Source organism: Emydura macquarii, unplaced genomic scaffold (genome assembly GCF_026122565.2).
Source record: "Emydura macquarii macquarii isolate MOO-44397 ecotype Brisbane River unplaced genomic scaffold, CSIRO-AGI_Emac_v2 contig_212, whole genome shotgun sequence".
Taxonomy (NCBI): Eukaryota; Metazoa; Chordata; order Testudines; family Chelidae; genus Emydura; species Emydura macquarii.
The window spans coordinates 6,569,692-6,585,966 of NW_027130349.1; the positions used below are offsets into that span (position 1 = coordinate 6,569,692).

General features: G+C 42.0%; 1 protein-coding gene across 1 annotated transcript; it reads left to right on the forward strand.

Moving 5' to 3' along the window:
• Positions 1-1,324: 1,324 nt before the first annotated feature.
• Positions 1,325-15,497, forward strand: TYMS (thymidylate synthetase). The gene is made up of 7 exons (XM_067546999.1): positions 1,325-1,733; positions 3,015-3,088; positions 5,342-5,516; positions 7,792-7,893; positions 11,099-11,274; positions 13,210-13,281; positions 14,536-15,497. Exons 1-7 carry the CDS (start codon positions 1,550-1,552, stop codon positions 14,671-14,673), a joined length of 921 nt encoding a protein of 306 aa, XP_067403100.1. The 5' UTR covers positions 1,325-1,549; the 3' UTR covers positions 14,674-15,497.
• The last annotated feature ends 778 nt before the right edge of the window (positions 15,498-16,275 follow it).

Consider the following 16,275-nt stretch of genomic DNA (forward strand, 5'->3'; position numbering starts at 1 on the left):
TGTGATCCATCCTCTGTTGTCCAATTCCAGCTTCTGGCAGTCAGAGATTTAGGGACACGTAGAGCATAGGGTTGCATCCCTAACCATCCTGGCTAATAACCATAGCTTAGTTCACTAAGCCATACCCTCCATGAACTTAGCTAATTCTTTTTTGAATCCCATTATACTTTCGACCTTCACAACATTCTCTGGCAATGAGTTCCACAGGCTGACTGTATATTGTATGAAGAAGTACTTCCTATGTTTGTTTTAAACTTGCTGTCTATTAATTTCATTAGGTGACCCCTTGTTCTTGTGTTATATGAACAGGTAAGTAATACTTCATTTTTTTCCACACTATTCATTATTTTACAGACCTCGATCATATCCCCCCCCGTAGTCATCTCTTTTCTAAGCTAAACAGTCCAGTCTTTTTAACCTCTCCTCATATGGAAGCTGTTCCATATCCCTAGTTATTTTTGTTGCCTTTCTCTGTACTTTTTCCAATTCTAATATATATTTTTTCATATGGGTGACCAGAACTTGCCCAGTATTCAAGGTGTGGGCGGTACTATGGATTTAGAAAATGGCATAATACTTGCTATCTTATTATCTATCCCTTTCTTAATGGTTCCTTTCTGCTAGCTTCAACCCTCACTGCACATTGAATGGATGTTTTCATAGAACTATCCACAATGACTCCAAGATCTTTCTTGAGTGGTAACAGCTAATTTAGACCCCATCATTTTGTATGTATAATTGGTATTATGCTTTCCAATGTGCTTTACTTGGCAATACAGAAGGAGCCAAAGAGTACCTATTTTCCTTTTTTCTTCAGCTGTTTTCAATGCCTGAGACTGAAGTTCCCAAACTTTCTCCTTCTCTGGTGGTCTTGTATGGCAGCAGTGTCTTCCTGTGGGTGTTAAGAAAAGGAAACTTTATGGTCCTCCTCTGCACTTGTTTCTAGGCTTTACAGCAATTCTCCCTTTCCATGTCTAGATTAACCAAGTCTGCTGAGGAGCTGCTCTGACCGTCCCCGGAACCCAGGCCAGGGAACCTCACTGGGGGCATTTCTCCGGCTCCGGCCCGCTGACAGGGAGCTAGGCCCTGCGAGAGACAAGCGGCGGGTGCAGCCACGGTGTCTGCGGGCAGCAGCCCCTCGGCTACCCAGCTCTGTCTGCGCCAGCGCTGCGGCCTGGCCCGGGCGGGCGGGTCTCTCTCATCTCACACGCCCTTGGGACGGGGGAGGCATTCCGCGCCAAGCGGGGCTGTCCCGCCCGGCCCAAACTGGGACACTGGAGGGGGGAGCGCTCAGGGGGGAGGGGCAGGCGTGGGGGGGGGGGGGGGCCGCGAGCGGCGGGCACTAGACAGAAGCCGGGGAGGGACGGGCCCAAGGCCGGGCGGCGTGAGCGGAGGATTAGCGGCTCCCGCCCCGGCTGGCTCCTCCTCCTCCCCCGCGCGCCAGGCCCGGCCCGGCCCGGCCCTGCCATTGGCGGGTTGGCCGCCGCCAGTTCGAAGAGTGGCGCGAACTGCAGCAGCAGCAGCTCCGGCCCCGCCGCCCGCCACCACCATGCCCGCGCTGCCCGGCCCCGCCGCGCCCGAGCAGCAGAGCCCGGCGGCGCCACAGCCGCACGGGGAGCTGCAGTACCTGGGGCAGGTCGAGCACATCCTGCAGCGCGGCCACCGCAAGGAGGATCGCACCGGCACCGGCACCCTCTCGGCCTTCGGGATGCAGGCGCGGTACAGCCTCCGAGGTGACTGACTGCGCCGGCCCGGAGCCGGTCTCGGGGTGGGACCCACGGCCCCCCGCTCCCCACAGCCCTCCCCACTCCACAGAACTCGCCCCTCCCTATGGACCCCCTGCTCCCCACAGCCCGTCCCACCCCAGTCCCACCAGCTGCCCCCGGCCTGGTGACTGGCAGCCCTGCCAAGCGCTGCACCCTCCTCCCCAGAGCTGGCCTCCAACATCCAGCTCCTCTGGCCCCCAGCGTCCCCATCCCCACTGCTTGCCCCTTCCTTGGCTTCATCCCCCCCCCCACCCCTCAACTTGCCCTAGGCGGCTGGAGGAGTGCTGTACGCCCCCCGTTGTCTTCTGGGTGACAGTTTTCAGACTCATCGTTGGGGGGAGGCTACTGTGCCACCTCTCAGAGGGCAGCGTTATCTGTGGGCACGGGCCCTTTCCACTGCTGCTGAACTCACCTCTAGTCTGGACGGAGTGGGCCCCACCTCTTATAGGCAGAGACTGGATGGGGGTAAACCAGATATGAGTAGGGGGTAACTCCTGCCTACAGGGAAGAGCCTCCAGCTGCCCATCTCCCTCACATGTAAGGTCCCTGAGATTACCTATTCTTCTCCTTTGTTGTTGGTTTGTTTTTTTTAAATTGCCCTAGGTGGAAGGAGAGAGATCCGTGGGAGGTGGCTGAGTGGAGCCCCAGTCTCCAGTACTTGTCATATGGAGAAAAAACAAGAGATGAGGATAGGCCTGATTCAGACTAAACCTCCTGAGACAGTTTTACCACCCTGTCTAGCAAGTCTCCTAAGTCAAATTCAACTCCATGTTAGTAAAGTAGGGTTGACCAGAACTTGAGCTTCTGAATTCAGCTGCATGTATGCATATTTTACCTTGCCCATAAGCTCTTAACTGCAGCCCATTGTTGAGTTTTATGAATGACATATTTATAATTAATCCGTCTTTAACTGGCAATGTACTTGGCTCCAAGGACCGTTTTTAGGAAGAAGGGTGGATGCCTGTGTTCCTTGCCATAGCAAAGCGGTAGTAGAATTTACACTGTTCACTGTATGCTTTCCAGACTGACAGTGCTGTACCTAGCTTTAAATGAGTGCTACAACATAGTAGGCTGTTATTGTGATAGTATGTACTTTACCTGCATAACAGGTCAATATCTAAACTTTAACACTTTTGTAAACCTATAAATACCAATTTATGGCCATACTTTCTACATGGAAAGCAATCAGTGATATTTGGTTAATGAAAATGGACTTAGCTGCTTTGACATTTTAAAACTGTTTTTCAGATCAATTTCCTTTGCTGACGACAAAACGAGTGTTCTGGAAGGGAGTGCTGGAAGAGCTGCTATGGTTTATCAAGGTATGATGCATGGGTGTTTAAGTCAGTAATGTGCATTGATAACAGTTGAGGGTGCTGTCTATAGAATACATCATACTATAGACTAGTGCGTTTGGAATAATTACAGACTTTCCATTCATACAGGAAACAAACAAGTTGACATTCTAATATTTTCCAATTTATTTATAAACCCTCAAATTAATCTTCAAAACATTTTGTTAATTTTAGTTAAGGCGCTAGTACAATCTGATAGGAATGTTGATTAAATCTTACTTTCTCTGCTCCTCTTAGTGAAATATTCTGAAGTGATGTAGGACTTGTGTACAAGAAAAAAGTTTTGCTCCTTAAACTATACCATTGTATTTAAAGCAGGAAAACCCTGTGTGGGTGCAGTTCTGCTGGTATAAAAATGTTTTTATACTGGTATAGTTTATTCCAGTGTGGTAACCAAAATGAGATACTCCAGTATAAGACACTTTTATACTGGTATAATTGCATCTATGCTAAGGCTTTTTTACCAATACAACTGTTGGCAAAAAAACAAAAATCAAACTTCTAATAGACCATCATATCTCTAACAAACATAGTTTATACTGGTAAAACTTTTAAGAGAAGATAAGTGCTAAGATGGTGTATTGCCATATAGATGTTCCTTGCTGCAGTTATGAGTAGCATTTGATTAAATGCTACTCATATCAGGACTTGAGAAATCCACTTATCCAGATATCAATTTCTGAAGAACTTAACACTTTTTTTTAAAGAAAATGAAGGCTTATATTTTCAACTGTAACTAAGGGACTAGAAACCTTTCAGATGTGAACTAGCCTAGTGCTGTACTTCTAAGCCTGCAGACTTACTTTGGTAGCAGAGAGCACTTAAACCTCTATTCACTTTCACTGCTATTTTAAACTCTGGGAATATTTATTTTCTTACCCTCATCTCAAGGTTTTATACAAAATGGCTGAGTAGAATATGGGAGCCTACCATCTGCTCAGAGACTAAATAGGACTTCAGGCTATTTCTAATTGGCACTTCTCATGAGCATGTAACTTATCTAAACTTCAAGAAAACAGAAAAGTCAAGGGAGAGAGAAGGGACAGCATAACTTTTTCCTCAAAAATGATTTCTAAGCCAGCTCTCATAAAGCTGACAGCTGTTGCATCAGCAATAGCAGAATTGTATAGACATGGAACAAGTTTTTCTAGTTGCATCAATCAAAAAATAAAACTTTATTTCCTGAAGGGTCTGTGCACAAGAAACTATAGGCTACCCCATTTAGCCTTGAAGCGCCATTGGCCTACAGTTTACAAGGCAAGAGATGGATTTATTAGATGACTAGAGCACTTCAGTTTTATGGTGTGCACGCAGTATTGTGTGGTTTAAGATCCTGAAGTTTAATCCCAAGATTGCTCATCCTCTCCATAGTAACTGTTACAGGGCACTCGCTATGATCAGTGTAAGATACCAGCGAGAAACGGTGCACCCAATTTGTGGATCAATAAGGTTTAATGTGCAAGGATTTCTTAGATAATTTTTGGCTTTGTATTGAACTAACTACGACACATCCATACTCACTAGACCAAAAGAGTTGTGTTCACTCCAGAGGCTGTATACAAGAATGGCTTGTTTCAGGAGTCCTGCCAGGTGATCAGTCCGACAGCATCTACTGTGGAATCAGGTGGCGATGAAGTGTGTGCTCTTGCCTGGGTGGTGGCTTTTTATATTTTTCTGGACACAGCATCCATTAATTTGCTTATCTTTGGTGACGTTCTCATATCCTTCACTTTTTCTATGCTTCATTATTTATAACTACATATTTTTGTTCTCACGATGATAAATTAGAGCAAAAGAACATCTGGTAGCAGGAGAGGCGATGGGAAAGATCACCCCTTAACATAAAATGTATAAACTCTTGTCCTTATTCATCTTTATCTATGTACAGCTGTAAACTAACAAGCTATTTGCTGTGTTGTGCAAACCCACATTATTTACTATCTGCTGTGGTGCGCAGAAACTGAGATACCACAAGGTTACTCAGCACTCTGTTGATCTCTGCCAATTTTAAAGAGCAGTCAGGCTTGTGAGGCTTAGGCCTCAAACAGTGGTCAAGTAATCTCACTGGTGGTCAAGCACCTCAGCTCAGTCAAGCAACTCGGGCCAAGCGAGGCTGCCAACAGTAACTAGAGAAATACCTTAGAATTTAGGACCAGCATTTAAAGTCTAGCTTTTTATCCTGGCAGGTAGACTTGCTTTTGTATTTCTTTCACCATGTAGGGTTCAACAAATGCCAAAGAGCTCTCTGCAAAGGGAGTGAAGATTTGGGCTGCCAATGGATCCCGTGAATTCTTGGATAAACAGGGTTTCAATGACAGAGAGGAAGGGGATTTGGGACCAGTGTATGGTTTCCAGTGGAGACACTTTGGGGCTGAATATAAAGACATGAATACAGGTGAGGAAAATAGGTAACTTCAGCAGAGGAAAACCAGAGATTTTTATCTTGAGTGCTTAGTGAGACTGATTTGGTTACTGTGGTCCTTCACTTTCAGGAGTTTATGGAGGGATGGTAAAATTATAAAGAGGACATATTTAATGGAAACTGAGCCAGAGTAAGTATATCTTTTTGGGGAAATTATTTTGAGCTTTTTTAAAAGCCTACCATTAGGAAAGATGCAGTATTGCAGGCAGTAGCCTATTTGTAGAACGGATGAATCACAGGCAGTACACTCTTCTGCTAATGTACTGCTATGATCTCCTGTAGGTGGGAAGCTATCTTGGTTTCCATGCACAGTTAGTATTTTGCCTCTCTGCTCAGGTTTGCAAAGGTGCCAGTTGTAACAAGATACCTTTGTTTTTGGAACTACACTCTAAATCACTCATTTCAGAGAGCTGCTATTATTAATTTGTATAATTTAGCACATTAATTTGTGTTGTTTACAGGAACATATCATTGGAAAATCATGACTCTCCCACGCTTCGCTTTCATAATGACGTTGGGGATGGTGAACTAATGTAGTGTGCATCCATACTTTGTGGTTACAGTGGCATAGCTACAGTGCTGTTGCTAAACTGCTATAGTGCCCATAGGGTAGACACCGCCCATGTTTGAACATTTTCTTCTCAAGCACAACAGTTACAGACTTTAAATGAAAGCTGAGACCCTGGAGAATAATTGAGAGGTCTGTCTATATATCTCACAGTGGGTCTTAGAGTCTACAGAGTTTAAATGAACCGGAACTAGCATGCCATTTCTATCATCCTTAATATCCTATGTTTGAGAACAGCACAAAAATCAGATTTCAATGGAGAACATGATGCTACAAACTATCAGTTCATAGTTCTGTTAAACCTGTTAAATGACAACTGTTAAACCTCAATTAAAATTATCCATTCCTGTATCATTTTAAACAAGGGCATAGCCTTTATATGGGAAATCAAAGGTACCTTAATCCAAGAGAAATTTGAAGAACGGATAAAACAGGCGGCCAAAACAATTTTGATTACTTGATGCTGCTCATTTATATTTGTACTGGCCTGCTATCTGATAGGATTAACTACCTGCCTTTTCTTTGTCGTATATCAACATATAAGCATGTTCAGGTGGTTCTAGTATGACCGTGCTCCCTCTTCAAAAAAGGAATTATGCCCAGATTGATAGTATGATGTACTGTAGTTCTTTTTTACATTTTTACTTGCCTTTTTAGATGGAGAAAATCATTTTTGATGGTTGAATAAAACATAGTTCACCACCCCCAACATCATTATGAAAGCTGAGCGTGGGAGAGTCATGATTTTCCAATGATACGTTTCTGTAAATAGCACAAATTAATGTGGTAATTATAAAAATTAATAATAGCAGCTCTGAAATGAGTGATTTAGAGTGCAGTTCCAAAATCAAAGGTATCTCGTTACAACTGGCACCTTTGCAAATCTCAGCAGAGAGGCAAAGAACTAAATGTGGATGGAAACTAAAAGATCTTCCCACTTACGGGTGATCATAGCAGCACATTAGCAGAAGAATGTACTGTCTGTGATTCATTCATACTACAAATAGGCTACTGCCTGCAATACAGCATATTTCATAATGGTAGGGTTCTCCATTGCTGTAGAAACTCCATCTCCTCAAGCGATGGTAGCTAGGTCAACAGAAGCATTCTTCCATCAAACCTAACTGTGTTTACTCTGGGGGTAGGTTTGCATAGCTACAGCACTCAGGGGTGTGGATTTTTCACACTCCTGAGTGTGTAGTTATGTTGGTGTACGTTTTAAGTGTAGACCAGGCTTTGGGATGTAAGGACGCAGACACTTGTATGAGTTTGCAAAAAGACTGAAAGAATAGCTTTGAGGTGTGGATGACCCCATTTCAGGAGGTACTAACCCAGATGCCAGTGATGATGCTTTAAGTGTCAACAATAACTATTTCACTGCTCAAAGCATGCAAGAAAGGAGAAGTCGACACCAGCTTTTCCTAAAGCTTGGAGCACACATCAGGGGGTCCCAAAGGACTATCCCAAGGGGAGAGGAGGAAGACTCAGAAGATGTATTAAGGTGTAAGCCTTTAACAACACAGAGTGAGATCAGAAGAGGGCATAATTAGTGTAATTTTCCTGAAGGGTGCAGGCTTGGCATTCAAAAGTGTTTTTGGCGGTGGTGGCAGCTTTAAGCTATTGCCAAAACAACCTTAGGCTGTCTGGCTTGTTTAAAACTTGTTTGGTAACTTTCTTCAGATTACTCCGGCCAAGGAGTGGACCAGCTGCAGAATGTAATCAACACAATCAGAAATAATCCAGATGACAGAAGAATCATCATGTGTGCTTGGAATCCCAAAGGTACAGAATAGTGTGTGTGAAGTGAATGTAGTTGCACATGACCATGTTGCATGCTAAGCTATATCATTGGTGCTCATTTGGTCCTGGAAGCTTGCATAATTACCAGATCCTGTGTCTACAGCCAGCTCTGGTGGTGGTTACATTTTTGCTGCAAGAAAATTCAAGCTTACACAACTAATACGTGATTTAATGTTCTATAAATGGTTGGATGATTTATAACCTGGATTCTCTTGTTTCTCATGGTTCTCATTGATGTGAGAGGATATTCAGACCCTAAAACATCATGTATGATTTTAATCCTTTTCTACCTTTGCACAAATGCAAATATGTGATCATCACTGCCCTCTATATACAGTCACTATGCAAAGATACTTTGCAGATAATAAAAATCGTGTAACTTGGTTTTTTAAGGAGACTTAGAATTGGAAAAAAAATCAAGCAGCTGTTTTTTTCAGTGTGTTAAATTATAGGATTATACTAAAAACTTGTTAAGGGAGAAAAAATAAGAACAAAACTTTTTTTTTAAAAATTCACCGTGGACACCACTGTTATTTTCTCTGTTACTTGGGCCCATCACCTGGGCCTCATCTTAACTTGAGCCTTTCTCTAGATCCTCACATTCAGACAGTGTCTAAATCAGGGTTTCCCTAGCTGTGGTACATCGTATGCTCCATCAGTTCACTTCACAGTGATTTTTTTTTTTTTTTCGTTAAGAAGGTGGTTCATGAACCAGTAAAGTTTAGGGCCTGCTAGTTGATCCTTTGTCTCATCTCTCAGGTCCATCTTTCCTTATCTATCCATATAGTTAACTCATCTAGTCTCCCATCGTTTTGACTCCTGCAACAGTCTCTTCTCTGACCTTGACAAATACAGCCTCAGCCCACTCATATCCATTCACAATGCTTCTGCAAAGATCATTGTCCTAGTTTGTTTGACCATGTCATCCTCTTTTCATCCCTTCTTTCTCCATCGCCTCAAACATAACCAATTGCCTTTACTTTCACGGCCCTTCACAGCCTATCTCCATTGTAGCTATCATCTCTGATACCTGGCTAAGATGTTGACTCCTGTCTCAAAGGCTGATGTCATTGGCAGCATGATCACCCACTTGTTCAGTTTTCAAAAAAGTATCTTCATGCTTTCTCCCATCTTGCCTCTTGTGCACAGGAGGAAATCCCCACAAACATCCACAAAACCACTTAATTGTCCTCCTTCAAATCCCTCCTTTGCTGTGATGCCTATGAAAACATAATTAGGCATATTGTATTAATTTAGTTGGCATAAATAGGCCCAAAGAGCCAGTGATGTTAACATGATCCTGAAACTGTCCACCCTTTAACAATTTTAAACTAAGTTTGGGGTTTGTTATACAGAGACAGCAGCTTGCTTAGTACCATGGCAAACACACCTTTAAAAATCTTTAGCCTTTTATTAAAGATACAGAAAAGAAGGAAAAAGTTAAAAATTTGAAATGTAAAGTATTAAATAAGGCTTTCATTTTAAGAACATCCCTTTCCCTTTAGCTGGAGCAAGCCCTTAGAAGGAAAACCTCTGTGATTGACACTCTCTTAAATGGTGCTAACTGTCATTTTTGAGGACCAGAGAAAAAGTTAGTTGAGCTGGGCTGGAGCTGTTGTTGTTAATGTCCCATCCTGGTTCCTAGCAGATAAAACAAGACAAACACACTTGAGGGGAGAGAAAAGAACAAGGATAGAAAATGGAGCTTCTGTCTCTGGTGTTGACTCTCATTTGCAGCTGCACTGCTGGAGAGAGACAGGCACAGCATATGGTCTTCTCAGCCATTCCAAGACCTGGCAAACTTACCCCAGCATCAGGCTGTTTAGGGGATTGCTTTCAGCTGCCTCTCTGGTCATAGGCTTACAACAGCATTGCAAAAGGTGCTATTTTGGTTGGTGAAACCAGACTCTGATCTGACAGAAAGAAAAAGGCAAGGAATAGGAAAGAAAAGAAACACATTGGGGAAGGAAAATGTCTCTCACATGTTTGCGCACACATACATGTATGTCCAAGTCTCTGGAGGTGGTGATGTTATCTGGCTCCCACTTCTCAGGATCAGAACAATGAAGGCCCAATGGTGTTACAATAAATACCGGTGTACCGGTGAGGCGACAGTGAGCATGGCAGAGATGACCATAAAGTTTACTCTTTTCCTCTTCTGTCTTTCAGTCAGTCAGCATTATGGATTTCTCCCAAGTCTTATTTTCCTAATGACCCCAAAAGGGGAGTGATGGGTGCAATAACCCATCCCTTCATTATTTTGTCCACAAATTGGGACTGATTTTCAGCACACAAATTTTGGTCCATTGATTTCCAGTCCCACACTTTTCTTGTTTAACAGACACCATGTTAACACAGTCCTTGAGTTATATCATTAGGCCTTTTTGTTGGACTAGTTCAGTCTTCCTGTCTCCCTTTTGTAATACAAAAGGATAGTTTTCCCATCAACATTTGTTGTAACAGGTTATAACAACATTTTTATAGACTTCCACTTTTCACATGCGAGCTCACAATTAGGTAATAATTGGCCCAATAAATTTACAGCAGATGGCAGGATGTTCTGTCTGCTGCCTATCATGCTGGCCAACGTTGTCTAATTGTTCCCATGTGCTCCCTCATTTGTCTCTGACCACCTGTTATACATTTTGTCTTATGCTTTCTGAGGCTGGGGATGTCTTTTTGCTATGTCTGTGTAGTGCTGCTCCATGATGGGTTCTGAGGTGTGACTGCAATACAACTAATAAAAATTAGAGGCAGGAACTTGTTTAAGAAGAAAAACATAGGCTGAATGACTAAAGCCCTGCTACTGCAAACGCTTAACGCAGGGTTAATTTTATTCATGTGAATGTTCTTATGAAATCAATAGGACTAATTATGTGAGTGCAATTAAGCATGTTTATAAGTGTTTGCAGATCAGGACCTAAAACGTTTTTCAGTGGAATTTCTAAATGTGATTTTCCTCTGTCCATCCAGTTACTATACTTATATAATCAAGTAATTAATATCTGGTAGGGTAATAGCAGTATTTAAAAAGTCTTAATAGTAAAAGCACTAGAACTTAATCCTAATAGCAATATTGAACCATAGGTTGATTTATGCATATTTATTTCTATGTATCTTTGTCTGTTCTTTCATGTCTTAATATTGCTTTTTTTTCTCCCCTTCTTCCTGTTTTGCAACTCCTTAGATATTTCACTAATGGCTTTGCCTCCATGCCATGCTCTTTGCCAGTTTTATGTTCTAAATGGTGAACTGTCTTGCCAGTTGTATCAGAGATCTGGAGACATGGGACTGGGTGTGCCTTTCAATATCGCCAGTTATTCATTGCTGACATATATGATTGCCCATGTCACAGGCCTGAAGGTATAGTATCCTTTTGCTTAGATATTTATAGTTTGAACAGAGGACTAAAACATTAAATAGACTAACACTTATGTAGGAAGAATTGGAATGAACACAATGTTCAAAAGTTTAGATACGTGCAGGAACGGGCTCTGTAGATTAATTGTATATAATGTATATGTTAGTCAGGTGGCCTGCACTATAAGATCTCTATAAAGCCCATCGTGGTCACTTATATCAAAGAATCTCCAGGAAAGAACTTGTCAAAATCAGGTTGTCCTGGCTTAGTCCACCAGTTTATCTACCAGAAATCTGAGTTGAGCACTTTTCCTTCTGATGATAAAAAATGCCATGGAATGTCTTTGTGCTCCTGAAATGGCTGTCTTCAAGGTACTATAGACTTCCAGCCATTAGAAGTTTCATAGTATGTTTTTTTTATTGTACTAGAGCATTAATCTGTGATTGCAGTCAGTTTCCAGTTCGCATATTGTGATCTGCCCACCTAACTTCCTGCAGTGGTTTCAATTGGATATTTTTCATTTCTGGCTGTAATAAAGAACTTGTCTACACTTGTGCTTATGCCGGCAAAACTTATGTCACTCAGCGGAGTGTTTTTTTTATGCCTCTGAGTGACAAGTTTTGCCAGCATAAGTGCGAGTGTAGACAAACCGTAAATGGTTGTGTAGTACTGCTTTTTGCTATTAGAAAGATATTGTAATATATTTAAATGAAATCAATCTCTGCTCTACCACGTCATAAGAATGCATGTCTCTCAGGAGAACAGACAACAGCTGTCTATCTTCTAAAATCGGACTTCCTCACTTCCACTTTTAGCACTGAGGAGAGGAGATAAAATGGGTTAGTGGAGAAAATCAGGCTTTATGATAAGTAAGGACTTAGTCTAAGTTTTATATCAAAGACAATTAAAGTAAATGACATTTGATATCTCCTCCACAACTTCATTTAGCTATTCCATCTCCTCTTAAAGCAAAACAGACTTCTTGTGGGAGAGCTCTGCAGTAGAAAACAAACTCATGCAAAACTTGTGAATTTTTACATAACTAACATTAAATATTGCAATAACACTGCAGACAAATTCAGTAAATATCTGTGCTTTTAAGATCCAGTATTTACCACATGCTATGGCTAAGAATACTGCAGCAAAATAGTACAGGTACTTTCACGTGCACTAAACTCTAAACACTAAACCGAACCCAGTGATGATGATAAATTGTCAAGCAATGTGAAAGTCACACAAAATACTTGTCTAGGGCTCTAGGTGCCTCTACCATGCGTGAAAGAAATGTTAATGCAGACAAACAAACCTCTCATCTTTCCCAGTTGGGGAAAAAAGCCTTTCTCCAACCATGAGGGTAGCTGTGATTTGAAGCATGCCATGAAGCCCAACAGATTTGGGCTATTTCAGATCAAGAGGATGGGCAGAGAATTCCAAAGTTCAGGGCTCATGACAGAAAACATCTGGCCAGCAGTTCCCTATTTTAAACCAAGGAGACTCTAGCTTTCAGGTGCTTCTGCTTATCACAGTGTGGCAATAGTGAGGCTTGTTTCTCAGTGGGCTTGTTCAAAGCCATTTTGGGTATGTCTGCATTGCAGCTGGGAGCATGCCTCCCAGTGGGGGTAGACAAGCTTGTGGTATCTCCGCTTGAGCTCTAATGAGCTAAAAATAGCATTGCAGCATGGGTAGTGGTTCAGGTTAGCCATCTGAATTCAAACCTGTCGTAGCTCAAGTGGCTAGCTTGAGCCGCTCTCTATGCCACAAGTCATACTGCTAGTATTCATAGAATGTCAGAAGGGACCAGTATGATCATCTAGTCTGACCTCAGGCCACAGAACCTGACCCATTCACTCCTCATGAGTCTGAGTCTATTAAAATGTCATAGTCCTGAATCTTGACCCTTGCCACCTTGTCTGAAAATTTTTTTCCTCTCTCTCCAGCCTGGTGAATTCATACACACACTAGGAGATGCTCATATATATCTAAATCATGTTGAACCTTTGAAAATTCAAGTAAGTATTTATGGTGACTGGAGCCTGGCTGGTTTTTTTTTATATACATTTACCACAACTGGTTGCACAACTCATGGTGATCCTGGGTTTTCAGATCTGGTACTGTGGAGATCTTTCATTGTAAATACTAGCTTAATTTGCATTTCTGATCCTCTGATTTCTTCTCTAATTCTACCCTTTACCTGTATTCAGCTCTGACTTGGGTTACATATGAAAACATAGTAGAATTTTGATTGAATTATACATTCGTTAACTTGGACCAAAAAAGTGATAGACTCTGCAAGTCAAAGATGCAAGAATTTGCACTTACCTCTATTATTATTGTTGTAAAATATTGTCATATAAGGGGGTCTACAAACCCATACTGAACTTAGTTAGGAGAAGCTCCCCATCCCTTCACCTATCTTCTATTTGTGCCCGCCCCCAGCTAAAAGCCCCATCCCAGCCTAAGAAGAGGTGCTACTGAGCCTGGGAGTCAATTGGTTATGGGGGACAATGAATGAAAAAACAGCAACAGGTGTGAAGGTCAAAGGGCTAAATGGAGGGAACCTGAGGGGAACACAGAGGAGCGTCTCCTGTCCACAGGCAAGCTGCCCAGCCACACCCCTGTGCAACTGCCAGGCACTCACCTGCACCCAATGGAGGAAATAAGGCCCAGTGTAAAGGAAGCAGAACATAGAATGAAGAGGCAAAAGGACCTGGGACAGCAGAGGGTCAACACCCCTGCTCCTGGCTGCCTCCCTGAGTACAGTTCAGAGATTGAGGCATGCTTCCAGACTCAGGCAAAGTGCAGAGTTAAAGAACTGCCCCGTCCAAGGGCAAACTAAGTGGGTCCCTGTGGGGACAGCAGTGACTCTCCAAAGGACTACACATGGAGTAAGTGACATGTCCTTAACTTTTCTTACCAAAACAAAACTACGGCTACTCAATGAATAAAGTGCACTTTGGTGCATTATTCTTAATTGTGTGTGTTTATATAGTTACACTTTGCAAACCAGTAATTCATAGTGGGTATCCTGCTGAATGATAAGGCTCGCTGTACTTTTATTTGGTCTCTGACAGAGACTTGTTCACTTAATATCAATCTTTCCTCCTCCTCCACACAAAAATCTACATACTATGTCAGGGACTGAGAACATTATGGCAAGTGAGGTCTAATTGACAGAACTGTCTAAGAGTCTACTTTCAGCATGCAATGTTTACTTTTCAGCACCAATCTTGTACAAATGTAAGTCAAACTCTCTCTAATTTCAGCTGCAGAGGGAACCACGTCCTTTCCCAAAACTCAAAGTTCTTCGTAAAGTTGAAAACATCAGTGATTTCAAAGCAGACGACTTTCAGATTGAAGACTATAACCCACATCCAACTATTAAAATGGAGATGGCTGTTTAATGCACTTAACTAACTTTTTTAATGTGATAGGAGTCTTTCATAACTGTTACCTTGCCTGTACTTAAGCTCAAGGTGGTCTCTTAAATGTTGCTAAAACAGTTAAACTCTGAAAGGGGTCCTGCTCTAGAAGATGAACTGTTCAGAAGCAGATCAAAAGCTCTGCAGTAGCTTCAGTGATGAGAAATGTATGTTAATGGAAGTGGGTTGCCTTCATGTAGGTGGTGTCATTAAACTGCAGCTTGGTGTGAAGGAAAAAATTAGCATGCTACTGTTTACTAGCCAGTCCTTGAGTCCCAATTGTTTAGAAGGTGACTCTGGGTTGTATATTTCTGCTATGTATAAATCATTTATGAACTAGCTTGAGTTCCCTAGGCTTAAATTACTGTTTAAGTTGAGTAAATACTTCAGGCTTTTCCTTGCTCTGTGCTGTAGCCCAGTTAGTGACTAGTGAGAGGTGTTTAGTCTTCAGTATTAGCTACACTTACCCTTATGCATTAGTAAGTATTTAAACAAAACACTCTTTATAACAGAAGATTACTTTTTTAACCTTGAAAAAGGGTGGTAAGAATGTTTAATAAACCTGTTCTATATATACTTTCAAGGGTGTTTTGGCTTTGTTCCAATTCAGAACAAAAATCAAAACTATAACTCTCCTAAATGGAATGGGAGCTGTGGAAGTTCTGACGTGGAGGCAGGGCACCTGCTAGACTGCCCCAATGCAGGGGACAGTAGGATCCTGAGGGCTGTCTGCCTGCTGCAAGGAAGGCTGGGGGCTGGGGCTCCCAAGCTCTCTGCTCCCTCAGCCCACATGGCATGCTGTTAAACTGATGGGCAGGTGAGCAAATCGTCAGGAAACCCAATAGGCTTCCAGTAAAAGTTAGTTGGATGCTGATTTCAAAACATTTCAATTTTGATGAATTGGCAAATGTTTTGAAATTTTTTAGGCACCAGGTCTTGATACAAATTAAGCATAACATATAACTCTCAACTTTCCCCCTTCTGCAGGTTACAGTTGAGATCAGTGCCAGTTCTGGCCCTTTCATGATGCAATCCCTCTTAAACCATCATGATTTGGGTAGGTACACATAGTAGACAAAAATACAAAAGTTCTTACTCATTAAGCCCAAACCTGTAGACACACAAATTCAACAGTAAAGTTGATCACAAACACATCCAAGTATTTGCAGGATGGGAGCCTAAGGCAGGAGTTGAAATCTGCTCGCAAGATAAATGAACTATACCCCTTACTCATGCTATCCTTGAAGTGTTTTGTAGTAGCTTCTGCCCAGGTGAAATTTCTGCTCACATTTAAATATGAATAGTTTTATACTTAACAGTACACACAATGGCTTTTCCACAACATAACCAAAACATAGTTTTGTATATGATCAGGACAATAGTAGACCGTAAAGAATTTTGAAAACTATATTCAAAATACTTTAGTACAGTGTAAAAAAATTCATTGGAACAATATACCAGGGTCATGTTGGATGCTCCAGCACTGGCTATTTTTAAAGTAAGTGAATGCGTGAGTGAGTGAATGTGTTTTTCCTCCCAAAATATTTCAAAAGGAATTCTTTTGGGGAAGTTCTATGGCCTGTG